At 36.4% G+C, this 18,045-nt stretch overlaps 1 protein-coding gene across 4 annotated transcripts in view; it reads right to left on the bottom strand.

The window, feature by feature from the left end:
* Positions 1-18,045, bottom strand: part of ADGRB3 (adhesion G protein-coupled receptor B3) — an 894,978-nt gene that overhangs the window by 169,095 nt on the left and 707,838 nt on the right. For all 4 annotated transcript variants that reach the window (XM_070795670.1, XM_070795669.1, XM_070795668.1 and 1 more), the window contains 2 exons: positions 2,265-2,391; positions 545-648 (listed from right to left, as the gene is read on the bottom strand). In XM_070795670.1, the coding sequence (XP_070651771.1) occupies positions 545-648; positions 2,265-2,391 (231 nt within the window). The remainder of the gene's footprint in view (positions 1-544; positions 649-2,264; positions 2,392-18,045) is intronic.

Genomic DNA, 18,045 nt, shown 5'->3' with positions numbered 1-18,045 from the left:
GACTTATTGGAAACATTCAACCAAGAAACCTTTTCTAAAGCTTTATGGTATTTATTATGTTAATATATTAATATTATAGAAGATTTTACTCATTGTCTGGGACACATTGACTTTATGTGTTTAAAACAAGAATTTGTAGACCATATTTCTATAACAGAGAAATTAATTTGACTGCATCAATTAAACTCTCAAACTCAATAGCAGTTGGGATAAGTATAAACCACACATTGACTGAATTTTGGGTATTAAGAATACTTGGGGATAAGCAACTTGTTGAAGACTACCATCATTTGAATTGAGTGTGTGTGTGTGTATGCTTCGCTTATTTTCTTATCATAGGAAAATATAGAGAAGAAAATTAAGTAAACACTTACTTAGCACTTTTGAGTTCATTTATTATAGTTCAAGCAAAGCAATTATAGCTGTTTTAAAGGTACTTTTTTCAGTAAATCAAGAAAACATGAGACATATAGCAGTTATCATATTCTCTGATTTAACTCTGAATAACAGCATTCCATTTGAAGTGTGTTAACTGATTACATACCTCCATAACGCTGCATAGACAACTGCTAGGGTGACCAAGGCCAAGCAAGAAAGGCCACTGCCTACGATTAGGGTAACTGAAGGTGTACTGGAGGATTCCATGATCTGCAGATTAAACAAAAGAAGCACACAAAAAAGAGAGAGAGAAAGAGGATTTTTAAAATAAATTAAAATAACTTCTAAACTCAACCAAACTATCCTAACACTCAAAAATAGCCAATATAGTTGTTATAGTAACCAGATAATTATCCAGTAACCACTCTGTTCACATATTCTCAACCCCTAAAATGACTAATTCTAGTTACTCCCTCTCTCCCACTGTGAAGTAATGAAGGCCTTAAGAGTTTTCAGTGCTTGATTGTGGCATATACCCACTTATTGCTTTCTAAAATAAATCACTGAAGTTACAACTTGGTCAGCATTAACGTGTTAAATTTTCTCTAGCTGATATTTGAAGCAGTATTCATTTTTCTTCAACTTACAACAGTTCAGTTATTTTACAATATGTGCTTTTAGCGAAATGTACCTTGATCCTCCTATTTACAATCCATTATGTTATACAAATCTGGTAACTAGATATTTAAAAATGTTCAAACTTTCTGACTTTTGACAACTTTGCTTTAAGTCAAGTATCCTCTCATTTAATTTCAGTAGCTTGGCCTCCTAGAATATAGAGGAAAATCAAATTTCAGATATAAGACCTAGAATATATTTTGTGATTCTTTTTTCTGTGAACAAAATATAGAGTTAATTTTCACAGTCAATATCATTCTCTAAATATATGACCTTGAAAAGTAAAACCTTATGTTTTTTAAAAAATGTATAAAGATCACAAGCAGTCACTGATTTGAGAGATTTCTTTCTTCAGACACTAACATGGTACTAACTAGTAAAATCTACTGTTTTTTCATATTTTTAGTATTAGAAGTTTAAAGAAATATACTTTAAGATCAAGTGTGTTCCAAATCTTAGATATGTACAATGAATTTTATAGATATTTTTGGTTATCAAAATAAGTAAGAGTGATGCATATTTAGGCCAGATTTAGACAGAAAGTCACATTTATCTTAATAATTATATCTTACCATTTCAATTTCTGAAATAATTTTTCAAAATACCTTTGATGAGGATATTGTTTTTCTTTCAGACAGTTTATATAGCTGCCTGTTTCAGAAACTAGTTTTGCAAGCCTATATACTTCTAAGGAATGATTTTACAGTTTCTGATAGTCCATACTTTCACAAAAACTTCATTTAATGTTTTAAAAATAAATACCCAAGGACATCCCAGAAAACCTGTACTGAAAATATCCAATGCAGATATGCAATGTGTTTGGCTATAGTGTCTGGGGTCTTCATTCTACTACTAACAGTATCCTTACAAATCCCCCAGAACAGATTTCGAGTTCTAAAATAAAGGTTAAGCTGACAATTATTTTTATTTGAAAGTTTGCAGCATATTAGCAATATGATTGGACTACATACTTAAAACTATACTGCAGAAATTTCAAGTTAGAAGACATAAAATTGAGTAGAATTTAGTTATAGCACACCAACTAGAATTCATTTCACCAAGCCACTGTAGCTAAGGAGGAGATGAACCCAATTTTGCCACCCTGCAACATTTTCCATTTCCCCATTTAAAATGCAGTTCCCTGGAGAAACACTCTCCACAACGTCCCTGCCTTTGCATTAAAGCCGTGTTTTCCCTTTGTTACTTACTATTTCTCTAGGTTGCTGAGCCAAAATGGCGAAGGTAGAGAGACGATCACATAAGCATTTCGTATGGGATGCATCGGTAAGCACAGTTTTACATCCCTGGGTGGACCACGTTCCCAAAGAATCGTTCCTGCAAAGTGTGGGGGGAAGATCGGGATAAATACGCCTGACGGCCAATTCCGTAAAGAAGCAAATGCAGTTTAATTGAGAGAATCGTCTACTGTAATTCCCGTACAGGAAAAAGGAAAAAAAAAAATCTACTTGTTGTTGAATAGGACGTAATTTAGATGCATCTCCAGTAAGGCAAAGCGAGAGTGTTTGGAGGAAGCAGGCGGGCGGCGGTGCAGCGTGCAGAGAGCTGTCCAGCGCCGGAGGTGCTGAAACCGGGACTGACTCTGTCCAGCCCTCTGCGAGGAACGGCGGCAGCGGCGGCGGCACGAGCAGCCGCCAGAGCGTTGGCAGCCACTTCCTATGCTCATCGGATCGTTTCAAACACTCAGAGTGTAAAGAGGCTTTTCACATTTCATACCAGCTCTGATTCCCGTCCCGTATTTTTGGATCGTGAATGTTGGCTTTTAAAACGAGGATTTCTCTGAAAAGCCTGCCTAAAAGGTTAGATAGCTCGTGTTGGGTGATAGAATCTTCTCCGTTGTTGGTTAGGGATTTTTTTTTCCCCTCCCCTTAGAATTAGCTGCTGTGAAAATTTCACCCTGGAAATGGGAAGCAGCAGCAGCAGCAGCAGCGGCATCAGCTGGTTCCGACTCTCATTGCCTTTGCCTGGTATCCAGGGGAGGGGTGGGTCTCAGACAGAAGCTTCCCACTCCACACTTCACTCAGCCCGAGCTCCTCTGAAGCCCTTGACATTGCTCCCCCCATCCCCACCCACCTCTCTTCCCGGGGTGGGGCATTAAGCGTTAAGCTAACCTGGAGTCTGCTACAACATATAGCAGAATAACTCCACCTCAAAGTCTGGTAGGAAAGGGGAAAGAGGGCCTGCTTCAATGTTCCCTTTGGTGTAGCCATTCAAAATTCTAAAGCATATGGTTTATTTCCCACCCCAGCAGAACAATAAAAATGGTATCAACCTACGCCTTCTTGAGGGGGTTAAAGATGGGGGAGAATCCACCCCCGACTGAACTACTCCACAAGAAGAGGAAGGAAAAAAAAAAAAAAGCTATGGAGTTCAACCAATCAACTTGATTATCATTACACGTGTTATATACTGAATGCACCAATTGTCACCTCCCCTCCCTTAGGCATGGAAACTCTCCGATTAGCAAACCTGTGTGTATATGTGTGCTTAAAGTTCAAACCAAGTTACTATCTATGTTAAAAATGACTCTAAAACTCCAGAAGCAGAACACATGGCTTGATGTTAATTTTGATAAGGTACTTTTTATTTCACCTACTCTATATCTATGAATGCCTAAAGCCATTGGGCTAAATACGAATGCAGTCTATTTCAATGACAGAGGTTTCACTGTGATAGCTGGACCTCCAGGTTGAGTTGTAGAATATAATTCACACTATCCCTATTTTGGTATTTAGATGCAATATCTGTTTAACATTCATTAATTTTATTTTAATATTGACTTGATATCATTAATATTCATGACTCAAAATACTGTTAGTTACAACTTTTTTTAAAGAGAAAGTATAGACTATATTTGGGAAGAGGCACATAAAAATTATAACTAAGTTTACCCGAGTACTTCTAAGTATTAGCCAGCTAATATGAGTCAGTTAAAAATTTGGTAGGTCTCTTTTATGTCATAGAACCATATATATATATAATTGACTGTCTGTCTCTTATGTCTATCTTCTTGTGACAAACAGTTAAGGCCAAATAAAAAATGTTTATCTCAGTAGATTAAAGTTTAAAGAAGAATGATACATTTAAGAGAATCTGACAATTTTTAAAGCATAACATTGCATTATTCATCCTGGATAGCAGCTTATTCATCCTGGAAAGCAGTATTTCTACTCTCAAGATGCAGTCCAATACTTACACTTTTCACATTATGTAGCTATGACCAATAAACCAAAACAAAGTCTTAACCAGGAAAAAAACTTTACTGCAAATAAGGCCTCATAAGAGACAAAGTGGCATGTTTATATTTAGGTAGCAAAAGCTTGTTTACTCAAAAAACGTTAGCTATCACTAACCTTTGACTGTCAGATATAGTCTATGTTCAATACAATGTTGCCATACTCTGAAGATCATGTAAATTTTATATGACATCTTTAGAAAAGTAGGTCAATTTACTTTGCTCTGTACAATGATGTAGTGCTGACCTGATCCAGCCCCAGGCAAAACTGGGAAGTAAGTGACACTGGTTTCCATTTTTTAATCTTTCATTCCCCCCAAGCATGAAATGTTTCTAATCTCACTGGGCCCCTTTTGATGGGTCCCCTCTTAAGGTTACATAACCTCTGTCCTTAGTTTTCTTTGGAATTATTATCCCTTTGTTGACTTTATCTGATTAAACTAAGATAATAAAAGTGACTGAGTACAGTTTGATGTGTTCTCTTCAGTTTAACACAAGTCATAAAACACAAATAATGCATCTGATGGCAGAACACCAGAATATGATGATGGGTAGGAGTGAAAATTTTGATAGGTGAGGGGTAACTAGCAACTTCTATACTTGGTCACTTCCAAGAGTTGAGTAATAATAAGTGTGATGCCATCAGATGTTAAATTTTATATTGTTTCATAAAACCTCTTGATATTATAAAATCACTAGCATACACATTACTATTATTACAAAAACCATATATGTCACCGTATTTCCAAACAGTTCATAGCTATTCCAACTGTACAAAATTCTTTGAAAGCATGGCACATGTATCTGATTGATTTCAGGGAGACCTTATAAAACAAACTGTTATGGTGGTAGAGATAATGTGAAGCAAAACGGCTTCCTTAGTCTGCACAGAACAAGGTTTTAAAACACGTGGACTATTCCAGCAGTCACATTATTCTTCTAATTTCAGAGATTTGCATGCCATGATTAATGGTATAACTGTGAATTATTTTTAGTTATTAAGTGTACCTTGTCATCAATGGGGCAAGCAAATACAATGAAATATGTATGAACATTAAAGATATAATAAGACTAACAGACTGAGGACGTCAGAAACAAACACAAAATTGTGATACTGAAAAATCACATCTTTTTTTTTTCATAGTGTCTTTTCTGGACACTAATTTTTTTTCAAATAGTTTTCAAAAATAACTAGGCCTGCAGAAATTTCATATAACCAGCACATTCTTTGTTGGCTACACCTACATTCACCCATGTTAGCCATTAGCTGTCATCTATACCTATTTTCCTTCTTCCTATTATTAGGCTGGATAAAAGAAGAACAGAGTCTGCCTGTCACAAGTACTCGAAAATACATACTCACAAGCACAGAATTCTGTGAAAATACAAGACCCCAAATCTATTACTTCCCAGCTTACTATTTATTTGAGGCCTTTCCCAATTTGCTAAGAGTTTATATGATATTTCTTTGGCTCTGAATTCATTGTTGGGTTCTTGATTTCATGGGAGAACTAAGTAATATAGCAAACAATTATATTATTTAGCATTTACAATTAAAGAAAAAGATTATCCATTCACTCCAATGAAAAGTTGTTAGTAAAAAACTTGACAGCAATAACTCACAGTGACACATTTCAAAACTGTGTCAAGAAAACAAACTTGTATCTTTTGAAATACCAATACAGCTAAATATTCCTCTCAGATCAGTCTTTTATAAACTGTTTATACTGCTTCATGGTACATCAATATGTAAAGTGTTTATCATGAATAAGTGACACACTTTAGGAGATTTATTATAAAATCTCAGGATGTTGACAGTCAGTTTATTCAAAATCAAAATAGCTACAATATCACTTCAACTGGTATGCTTCAATTTATGGGGTCGCAAAGAGTCAGACACAACTGAGCAACTGAACTGAACTGAACTGAAAAAATTAATACATAGCTTCTGAGTACACTGTCCTTAAAATGTATGTGCACTGAAGGAATGTGCTTCCCGATCAGAACGGTCATTAATGTCTAAGAATTAGGTGAATCTGTATCACTTTTAATGTATATGCTACACTCAAATGAATAATATATATATGTCTCTTTGTATAAATTATTCTCATAATACAGAAATTTTGGAGTACAGATAAGGAAATGTTCTCAATTTTGAGCAGAAACAGTCTTCAAGGGCAATCTAGTTTCCAGGACATTGGAAATACTGAGAGATTTGTTATCTCTAGCAACCATTACTATGCCAGAATACAATGAATCATAAAATTAGGAAGTTTTGTGAGAAGTAACCTTAGTGATCACCTAGCCCATTGGTTTTCACCACTTATTGTATATTAAAGCCATCTGGAGACCTTTAAAAATTAAAGTCTGAGGTGGGGCCTGGAATTATTTATTTTCCCCAGATGATTCTAGTGTGCAGTCAGGGTTGAGAAGCCCTGATCTTTCACCAAACACTTACTTTTACAGATGAGGAAAGTGAAGCGCAGTGAATCTAGGAAGCTTGTGGAAGGCACAGAGTGAGACACAAGGCTGTCTTTCTCATTCCTAGAGATTTTACAGATGAGGAAAGTGAAGCGCAGTGAATCTAGGAAGCTTGTGGAAGGCACTGAGTGAGACACAAGGCTGTCTTTCTCATTCCTAGAGATTTTTCTCAATACTAAATTTTAGATGTAATCTGTTTTAAAATAGAATTAATGAACAGTCCTATGAAGTATAAGGTCTGCATGTCATGTTATCTACACTTGCAAATAACATGGCCCTTGTGTAGTGGTTTTTACCAAGTATGATTTATCAGTGGATGAATTTAGCTAAACACAGATTATAAAACTGTTGTGTTCATCTTGTTTTTTAAGCGAAATATACTATGATGTGTCACAAACACTATTTTATACCAGTTTTTCATGACATAAAGCATCTTTCATCTCTAGTGAGGTCATTTATAGTTTTGGATGATATAAAAGTTGAAATTCAAAATACTGAAAACATGATACTAAGTAAAAGTAATAAGCTCCTTTTCTTTCTAAAAGTAATATCTTCTGTATTTAGGTTCAGTAGGAGATGATTTAAGATTTCATAAATTATCATAATGGCTGCATACAGTATTATATACTAGTATACACATACATATATAAATCATTTTTACTGCAAAATGAATAAAAACAACAAAAAAACATTAATATTTCATTCACTGTCATGAAATTTAGGAGTGAGTACTTTGCAACAAGAAGGAAGAGCACTTATCATCCACTAAGGAACCTGAAATTAGTAGTGACTCCTCTACACCTTAAATACCACCAGAATCCCAATGTTTCACCTCAGTTCAGTTCAATAGCTCAGTCATGTCTGACTCTTTTCAACACCATGGACTGCAGTACGCCAGGCTTCCCTGTCCACCAACTCCTGGAGCTTACTCAAACTCATGTCCATTGAGTCGGTGATGACATCCAACCATTTCATCCCCTGTTGTCCCCTTCTCCTCCTGCATTCACTCTTTCCCAGCATCAGGGTCTTTTCCAAGGAGTCAGTTCTTTGCATCAAGTGGCCAAAGTATTGGAGTTTCAGCTTCAGCATCACTCCTTCCAATGAATACTCAGGAATGATTTCCTTTAGGATTGACTGGTTTGATCTTCTTGCAGTCCAAGGGACTCTCAAGAGTCTTCTCCAACACCATAGTTCAAAAGCATCAATTCTTCGACACTCAGCTTTATAGTCCAACTCTCACATCCGTACATGACTACTGGAAAAACCATAGCTTTGACTAGACAGACCTTTGTTGGCAAAGCAATGTCTCTGCTTTTGAATATGCTGTCTAGGTTGGTCATAACTTTTCTTCCAAGGAGTAATCATCTTTTAATTTCATGGCCGCAGTCACCATCTGCAGTGATTTTGGAGCCCCCTAAAATAAAGTTTCTCACTGTTTCCATTGTTTCCCCATCTATTTGCCATGAAGTGATGGGATCAGATGCCATGATCTTAGTTTTCTGAATGTTGAGCTTTAAGCCAACTTTTTCACTCTCCTCTTTCACTTTCAAGAGGCTCTTTAGTTTTTCTTCACTTTCTGCCATAAGTGTGGTGTCGTCTGCATATCTGAGGTTATTGATATTTCTCCCAGCAATCTTGATTCCAGTTTGTGCTTGCTTCATCCAGTCCAGCATCTCTCGTGATGTACTCTGCATATAAGTTAAATAAGCAGGGTGACAATATACAGCCTTGACATACTCCTTTCCCGATTTGGAACCAGTCTGTTGTTCCACGTCCAGTTCTAACTGTTGCTTCTTGATCTGCACACAGATTTCTTAGGAAGCAGGTCAGGTGGTCTGATATTCCCATCTCTTGAAGAATGTTCCACCTAGATATGAACTAGTTCTAGGAACACCCTACACTTAGATCTTCCCAGCACTTCTCTGTGCCTATTCATGCTTTCTGTCCAACACTAGAACATTAGTTGATAAATTCACCTTACTTTATTTATAAAATTAACACTCTCCATGCCACAATAAAATGTTAGTGCTTTTGAGAACTGTATCCTGTATGAATTTGAATCACTGAACTACCACTTTTCACTTAGTAAGGACTTAATGACAATTTTTTGTTCAGTTAATTTAACAATCATTTATATTTCAAGGGATGGATTTTTAATACTTTTGGACCCAGACAGAATGTCTTAGCTCTAAATCATCTGCTGTCCTTCAGCGTATCGTAGAAATGCAATCTGAAGAGTGTCAATGAATCTTAATAGGCTTATCTATTTGCTTAAGGTCGTTAAACATCATCTGTTGATAAATTCTGAAAGATTTGGCATCCTGCAATGATTATGCTCAATCCAGCAGTAAGGCCTAAGTCTTCACTAACTAGCCAGTGAGTGTTTTTCAAATACCAAAGTGGAAGACACACACACACACAAAAAAAATCTAACATTTTCTTTCCTAGGAAAGTCGACCTTCTGGTTGGGAAGACTATACAATCCAAGAATGTTTTCTATCTGATTAGTTTTACAAATTGTTCCAGAAAATTCTTCCAGTACTGCCCTTCTAATTTAAGGCACTATCATTTTCTCTCCAGATAAATATTATTATTGGGCTCCCTGTTCCTTCCTTGCTGAACCTTATTGAACCCTCAAGTTCAATTTCAACACAGCAACCAGAGATCCTATTGACACATACGTGAACTTTTGTTGCTCTGTTCAAGACCCTCTCAATGGTTCTTCTCACCTCACATGGAGTGAAAGACAAAGCCTGTAAGCTTGTTGTTTCCTCACCGTGGCATTTTTGTGCTGTGAATTCTCAGGGCTCAGAAGGCATTCCTCAAAGACAGTCATGTTGCTGATGTTCTCTCACATCCCAGAGGTCTCTGCCTTTATGTCATCCTTCCAGAGATGTCACTGACTGTCCAATTTAACATAGTAACTCCTCCTTTGTAGTAGGCTAAAACTAGCTCAACTCCTATACAGTTCTTCTCATCAAGAGATGGAGGTTTTCCTTCCTCTTGCTGTGAATCGTGGTAAGCCTGTGGCTTGAATTGGTCAGAAAAAATGCAGTGAAAGTGATCTGTTTGAGCTGAGGGCTCAAAAGGTCTTACGGTTTCCAGCCTCATCATCCTGAAAGTCTGCTTTCCTGTGGGGTGGCACAGGCTAGCTCCACTGAGGGTGAAGCAGCACCAACCACCAGGTATGCGAGTGAGCCCATGTTAGGTCATCCACCCCTAAGCAGAGCTGTTAGTCTACTGTAGCCTCGTGAGTGACACCAGATGAAACTGCAGAAGAACCAACCAGCTTAACTCAGTCAAAGAGCTGAATCATGGAATTACGAACGACATGAAATAAAGCCACTAAGATTTGAGGTGGTTTGTTATACAGGAAATGATGTGTTACCCAATACTTTCCTACATGCCCTGCTCTTGACCTTATTATTGATCGACTCTTGCCTGTAGCACTTACTACATCTAACACATTTATGTATGCACTTTTTAATTCACTTTTTCCTGTCTTTGCTTACTAGAATGCAAAGTTCCAGAGAATAGTGATATCTATACATTCATTTGTCTTCTTAGATCCTAAACAGAGCTTGACACATAGCAAGTGCTCAATAAATATTTGTTGAATGAATACCTGGTGTAGATTTTGACCTAGAGCAGCTGGACTTTCTGACCTCATCACTTCATTTCTCAACAAATATTATTAATCTTCAAAGACATTCAAACACTGTGCTAGATTATTTTATGGCCATACAGATTTCCACTTTGCCTTCTGGAGCTTGAGAGCTTCAGTGGTAATTATTTTGCAGGTGTAGTGTCATTGCCATTTTGTCATAAAATACACACTAAAATCAAGAATATGTTGCTCTTGAGGGTGACTGAATATCATTTGCAAGAATGGTAGCACCAGTTTTATTTCCAGTAATGGCATCTGTTCATTTACCTACTTAATTTTAAAACTGTGGTAAGAACAGTCGACATGCGAGGCACAGAATACACAGCTGACAATAGCCAGAATGTCGTTCACAGATCTCTGGAACATAATTATCTTGGATAACTGAAACTTTACCCCACAGAACAGAAACTCTCCATTTCCTCCTCTCCCAGCTGCTGGCAACCACCATTTCCAAAGTATGAGCAACAAAAGCAAAAAAAATGACAAGTAGATGATATAAACCAAAAAAAAAAAAAAAAAAAAAATTCTACTTAACAAAGGAAGCAAGAGAGTGAAGTGGCAGCCAACAGAATGGGAAAAAATACTCTTGAGCCACATAATGATAAGGAGTTAATATGTAAAATATATAAGGAACTCTTACACATCCAGAGCAAAAAGAAAAACAATTAAAAAAGGTATAGTAGTATCTTTTTTGTTGTTTTGTAAACTGGAAGCACTGAGAATAGAAAGGAGTATGGGAAGTAACACCATTAAGGGAATCAATCTACTGGCTTATAAATATGTATAAACATCTTCACCATGATGTATTAATAACGAAAGGTTAAAATATGCAAGATGCCATCATTAATTAGTCAATAGGCAAATAAAAATAATCATGCTAATGAAAATAACAGCTAACATTTATTGAGTGTCTATTCAATGTTAGGTGCTGTGGTGGATACTTTAAACACATTTACAAAAAAACCTAAAATGAAATATCAAGGTTGATAATATTGACAAAGAGACTTAGTGCCTCCGTTCAGGACCATGAGGACACTGGAGACAGAAAAAAGCCTACAGTTGGAAGGTACCTGGATATCTCCATCTGCCTAGGATCCACGTAACCATGGAGGCCTACCTTTGTCCTTATTACATATGTTTAAAATAAATAAATGTCACCAAAAGATGGTGACATTCTTAACACCATCCAGCTGGTGCAGATGTACACCAGGAGCTAAGCCTGAGCCTGTATACCTTCAGAGCAGATTCCCAACCCTCAGTTCTCTCAGCGAGGGGAAGACAGGGGAGTGCACAGCTTGAGCTAGGAACATTCAAGGGGATACTCAGAAAGGGCACCGTTTTGGGAACTGAAGTCTCAGATCATCATACTAGTGAAGTGATTCAGATGGAGAAAGAGAAATATCATACTGTATTGCTTGTATGTGGAATATTAATGGTACAAATAAACTTACTTACAAAACAGAAATAGAGTCACAGATGTAGAAAGCAAACAAGATTATCAAGGGGAAAGGAAGGGAGGAATACATTGGGAATTTCAGGTTGACATTTACACACTACAGTATATGAAACAGATAACAAAGACCTACTGTATAGCACAGGGAACTCGTTCCTTAAGACTCTGAAGGGGCCTATATGAGAAAATAATCTAAAAAAGAGTGGACATATGTATATGTCTAACTCACTCACTTTGCTGTACAGCAGAAATTAATACCACACTGTAAAGCAATGGTACTCCTTGCTGTTGTTTAGTCACTAAGTTGTGTCAAATTTGTTGTGACCCCATGGACTGCAGCATGCCAGGCTTCCTTGAATTTCACAATCTCCTGGAGTATGCTCAAACTCATGTCCATTGTGTCAGTGATGCCATCCAACCATCTCATCCTCTGTTGCCCCCTTCTTCTCCTGCCCTCAATTTTTTCCAAGCATTAAATCTTTCTCAATGAGTCGGCTCTTCGCATCAGGTGGACAAAGTACTGGAGCTTCAGCTTCAACATCAGTCCTTTCAATGAATATTCAGGACTGATTTCTGTTAGGATTGACCCATTTGAGCTCCTTGCTGACTAAGGGTCCCTCACGAATCTTCTCCAGCATGAATTCTTCGGCACTCAGTCTTCTTTAAGGTCCTGCTCTCACATCTTACCATGCCTACTGGAAAAACCATAACTTTGACTAGATGGACCTTTTGTCAGAAAGTGATACCTCTGCTTTGTAATATGCTGTCTAGGTTTATCATAGCTTTTCTTCCAAAGAGTAAATGTCTTTTAATTTCGTGGCTGCAGTTACTGTCTGCAGTGATTTTGGAGCCCAAGAAAATAAAATCTCTCACTGTTTCCACTATTCCCCCAACTATTTGCCATGAAGTGATGGGACCAGATGCCATCATCTTAGTTTATTGAATGTTGAGTTTTATGAAAATGCCAGCTTTTTCACTCTCCTTTTTCACCCTCATCAAGAGGTTCTTTAGTTCCTCTTTCTGCCATTAGAGTGGTATCATCTGTATGTCTGTACTTCTGAATTAATTTAATTAAATTAATTTTAAAAAATCTCACAGAAAACATGTGAGAAGGGTTTCATGAAAAAGTGACTGGAAAGGGCAAATACTTAAGAGAATAAAAAGAATTGTGTTGAGAATGGTCACTGTGGGCACAGAGGCCATTAAGAACATTTTAGAGAATGATTTTAGCAGAGAGCTCAGATGGAGACTAGATTTCTGGAAGTTAAAAAAGGAAGCCTGTGATATCAAAGACTTTAGCAATAGAAGAAAAAGGATTGCATGCGAGTCAACATATAAACATAAAATTTTATCAGTTATGTTTTTACTTTGAGGTAGGACTAAATCTCCTAATGTCTTCCAACACAGACCTTAACAGTTCAGTGAGAGATGATTCTGATAGGATGTAGCAATGGTGAAATAGTCGTTCAGTCATGTCCAACTCTTTGAGAACCCATGAACTGTAGCCCGCCAGGTTCCTCTGTCCATGGAATTCTCCAGGAAAGAATACTGGAGTGGGTCATTCTCTTCTCCAGGGGGATTTTCCCAACTGGGGACTTGAACCCAGGTCTCCTACATTATAGGCGGGTTCTTTACTGTTTGAGCCACCAGGAACCAACACGTTCCACAATTTGTTGAAATAGAGGTTCCATAATTTGATTCAGTGTTGGGATTAGAAAGGAAGAAGGAAAAAACAAAACAAACAAAAAAAAAACTACTGAACCTCCACAGGGAAAAGTATTATTCCTGTCAATAAAATGAAAGAACATTCAAGAATAAAATCTCATTGATATCATTTTAAGCCTTTTTTGTCCTCAGAAATTTCCCCAAAATTTGTTTAGACAAATTTAAAAGAAAAAAAAAAGAGTCAAGAGTAGTAGCAATGGACAGAAGAAAAAAGTGAGTGAGTGAGGCCATTTGAGGGATATGGAGTTCTAATTTTGAATGGAACTTAAAGGGGCTTGCTTTAATATATTTTAGTTTATTGATAAATTATTTATGGTATGTCTACTAAAATAGCAAAAAGACAATTTAGTTCTATCTATAACTAATTTAAAAAAGATTGCCAAAGTCATTCCAGGGTGTGGGTAAAGAAAGCTCCTAGAAATGATTTTTCTCTGCATTTCTTTCTAAAATAAACATTTCTTGAACCACTGAGGGTGAGTTAATCTCAAAATCACAAAACAATTCATTGTATTTGGATATTTTCCTCCCTCAAAAAACAAAACTGTTTATCTAGGCTAGTAACCAGTTTTTAGTCTGATATAATCTACAACAACTGAGTGTACAACCGTGAAACAGGAGTATAACTGAAATAAAATAGAGCAGATTTAAACATAAGTTCCTTTACCCACTAGTTCTCAGATAATCTGGACACAAAGCAGTCCTGTGTATCCATCTAAATTGCTCTTTTCCTGATTCTAATGGCTTTTGTTTCTTTTTGCAGAGGATTAATTCCAAATATGTAAAATACACATATAAAAAAGACTAAATGTATATTTGACAAATTAATTACAGTAGTTGCTTCAGGATATTGAATTATAAGTATTATTTATTGCTTCTTTATATTTTTTGTACCTTTGTATTTCTCCCATTACTATATTACCTCTATAATAAAAAAATTCTTTTGTAATTCAAAAAATTATCTGAAATAAGAGGAAGCTAATATATTATTACCATAAGATTAATTCTTTCATAGTCTTTACTTGTAAAAAATGAATATTTATTTGTAAGTACTTTTATAATTTGAACCAAAATAGTCCCCTTACCAGAAAGCTAAAAGGACAACTTTAAGAAAAAAAAATATATATATAGCTTTCAATATGTACACATATTAATGTGTGACTCAGGAATATAAGAGTTTCAATATTAAATGGATTATCTAAGTCTTTTATTCTCAAGTCATTTTGTAGTATATAAATATTTTCTCTTAAACTAAAGTAGCATTATGGCACAATGAATTGAATTAATAATGACTGGGCTCATAAACCAATATTTAGTTTTATTACTTTTCACTATTTACCAAGGAGGTGTAATATTATATAAACTTTTGCTAAAGTTAGATAAATAATCTATCCAGATTTATAGTGATAAAGCAGAGTTTGCAAATTGATATTTAACCACTGACTTACAATGGTCATCTTGAAGCTTTAGCCAGAACATCCAGTTATTACTATTTTGCAGAACATGCAGTAAAAAAGAGACAACTTATAAGAGCATGCAGTCCTACGCTTGCAAGTGAAGGTCTGCTGTTTATCCTGGAAATTTATACTACATATTTTGGGATGAGATGATAAGTGTAGTGAATTCTTAGAGTTCCTAGCACCTTGAAGTCAAATCACCATACTGTTAACAAATTATCAACCAAAAACAGTTCATAAAACACTGTGAAAGGTACAATAGTCTTCTATATGCGGAAATCCCGGTTTAAAAAAAAAAAAAAATTCCACAGCAGAATCACTGAGTAAGCATCTAAGGCAGCTATTTATATTACATAAATTTTTTATCATATTCTATTTGAGATTATAATTATGACATGGTTTGGCTGTAACCCGGTCTAGTCATGCTTTTGGCACTGGGTCACAGGTCAGCTGGTTTCCAAGTTAAAAACTGGAGCACATGCCTACAATGTTAATCCAAATTGGAAGAGCAGTTCTCAAAAATTTACAGTTGAGACATGAAACTGAAGCACCACTTATGAGTGGGAGCTTAATTCACTCAAAATTCTGATGCATTAATTCTGGGACAAAGCTAGAAATCTTTTTTTTAACACTAGAATTATCATTTCTAAGAAACCGAAATTTTAATTATTAGGTTAATCATACATCAAAAATTATGATTCATCATTGACTGCCTACACAAAAAATGAAAAAAAATGAGAATTCACTGAACATATATATATATATAGTCAAAGTGACTATCTGGGTGGTACAATATTCTCAGAACTCTGAGAAAGGGAGCCCTGCATATTGGCAGACTGTTTCTCTGCTTACTTCCCCATGGTATTACGTGCAATTAGGGAACCTGGATATTAGTAGAGAGGAAATAGAAATTACTGGAGTGGCAGAACAAATTATTAATATGTACAAACATGTGTCCATGAAATTACCTAGTCTCTGAAAAAACTGAATTCGATTAAAATATAAACTAAGAAAATAATTGGTTAACCTCAACCAAGTGGTTCCTGAAAAGTGAAAGTGAAGTTGCTCAGTAGTGTCCGATTTTTTGTGACCCCATGGACTGTAGTCTACCCGGTTCCTCTGTCCGTGGGATCTTCCAGGCAAGAATACTACAGTGGGTTGCCATTGGTTTCTGGTCATACATTTATTCAACCAACACACTAATTTTGCATCAGCCCCCAATTCCACTCATTTGCAACTATTGAATTCTTTACAAACAAATCAATATCTCAGCATTGCACTGTTTAAAGTGAAAAATCTCACTCAATGAAAACCAAGCTGCAAACATTTTATGCCTACTTGATGACAGAGATGAGTTCTTATACCAAACCAAACTTTGTAATAATGGCTTCAGTAAATATTCTTTTCATCCGTTCTTTTCCCCTTCTAATTAAGATTACACTTAGAATTTACTTATGACCAGTTTCAAAAGAGCTTGCCAGTTTTCCTCCCTTCTGTATCATTTATAGACTTAATGGGAAAATCAATGTCCTTGTCCTTCATAGTTGCATTGTTTTTGTTTTTTAAAGTCACAGATGTGGCAACAGGAATCATGGTTTCTGATTTCAGCACCACCATAGTCTTATTATCTGGAGGAAATTCTTAGCCTAAATTGGGACTCAGTACTCAGGGAGTTGGTGATGGACAGGGAGGCCTGGCGTGCTGCGATTCACGGGGTCGCAAAGAGTAGGACACAACTGAGCGACTGAACTGAACTGATCCTCACTGATAAAGTTAAACAATTGTATGTTCTATCTATCTTTTGGGGATTGCTGCTGAAAACAAAAAAGATAACAGACATTCTTGTCCTCAGTCTCTTCAGTTGTGTCCAGCTCTTTGTGACCCCAGGGACCATAGCTTGCTAGACTCCTTTGTCCTTGGGGTTTTCCCAGCAAGAATACTAGAGTGGGTTGCTGTGCCCTCCTCCAGGGGATCTTCTTGACCCGGGGATTGAACCCATGTCTCCTGCATCTCCTGTACTGCAGGTAGATTCTTTACCACTGAGCCATTTATTTAGTGGTTATATTGCCCAAGCATTATTAATGGGAACAAAAATACTTTTCTGAAAGCTAAACGCTTTATATAAATGTTGTATCATCACAATGAGGACATGTATCATTTTACCAACAAGAAAACCATATCAGAGGAGTCATGTGAGATGAACAAGATTATTGATTAAGGATTATTGTTCTTGTCATGGCGTCATAACATTTCCAGGCTTCAGAGTCCTGGTTTGGAAGACCAAAAGTTAAAAGAAGTAAAGTCATTAACGTCCTCTATGAAGAAGAAAAGAGATGATGTGATCTGATTTTTCATGAATTTTTTGATACTGTAAAGACCTTAAGAAAACAGAACCCTGAATTAGCAAATCTCTTTGTGATCACAGAATCACACAGCCAATAGCTAAATTACATATTGTTTTTAAGTCTCGGGTGGCTAATGAAACATCAAGACAAAATATGTATGTACAACCAGGGAAAGAAGCCATGTCAAATCCTTAAATGAAATGCAAAGGATGTGATCTTTCTATCTCCTAAACACTGCCAAGAAATTATTAATGGAAACCTCCTACTGAAACTAGTCTCTCTGGAAATTATGAATATTTAAAACAAATGCCCTCATAAGTATGGTCAAGAAGAAGAATGTGTAAAATTACAAAAATGTAGTAATATCTACAAAATTCTGGCTTTATGGGAATTTGAAGATAGATCTCTTTTGTGCAAGGCCATAGATTACCCACCCCTCACAAAACAAAAGGGTGCTAGGATAGAAGACTTCTACTTCTGACCACAGTTCGCAGGGAAAGCGTTGTTCCCAAAACATCCTGGATCACCCACCTGGCCAGGCATTTGCCAAGCTGACCACTCCTGACTGTGTGTCAACGTGACCAGAGAGAAGCGATGGAAGCCCGTGCTTA

Source organism: Bos indicus, chromosome 9, assembly GCF_029378745.1.
Source record: "Bos indicus isolate NIAB-ARS_2022 breed Sahiwal x Tharparkar chromosome 9, NIAB-ARS_B.indTharparkar_mat_pri_1.0, whole genome shotgun sequence".
Classification (NCBI taxonomy): Eukaryota; Metazoa; Chordata; class Mammalia; order Artiodactyla; family Bovidae; genus Bos; species Bos indicus.
This window is presented reverse-complemented; position numbering and strand designations above follow the sequence as displayed.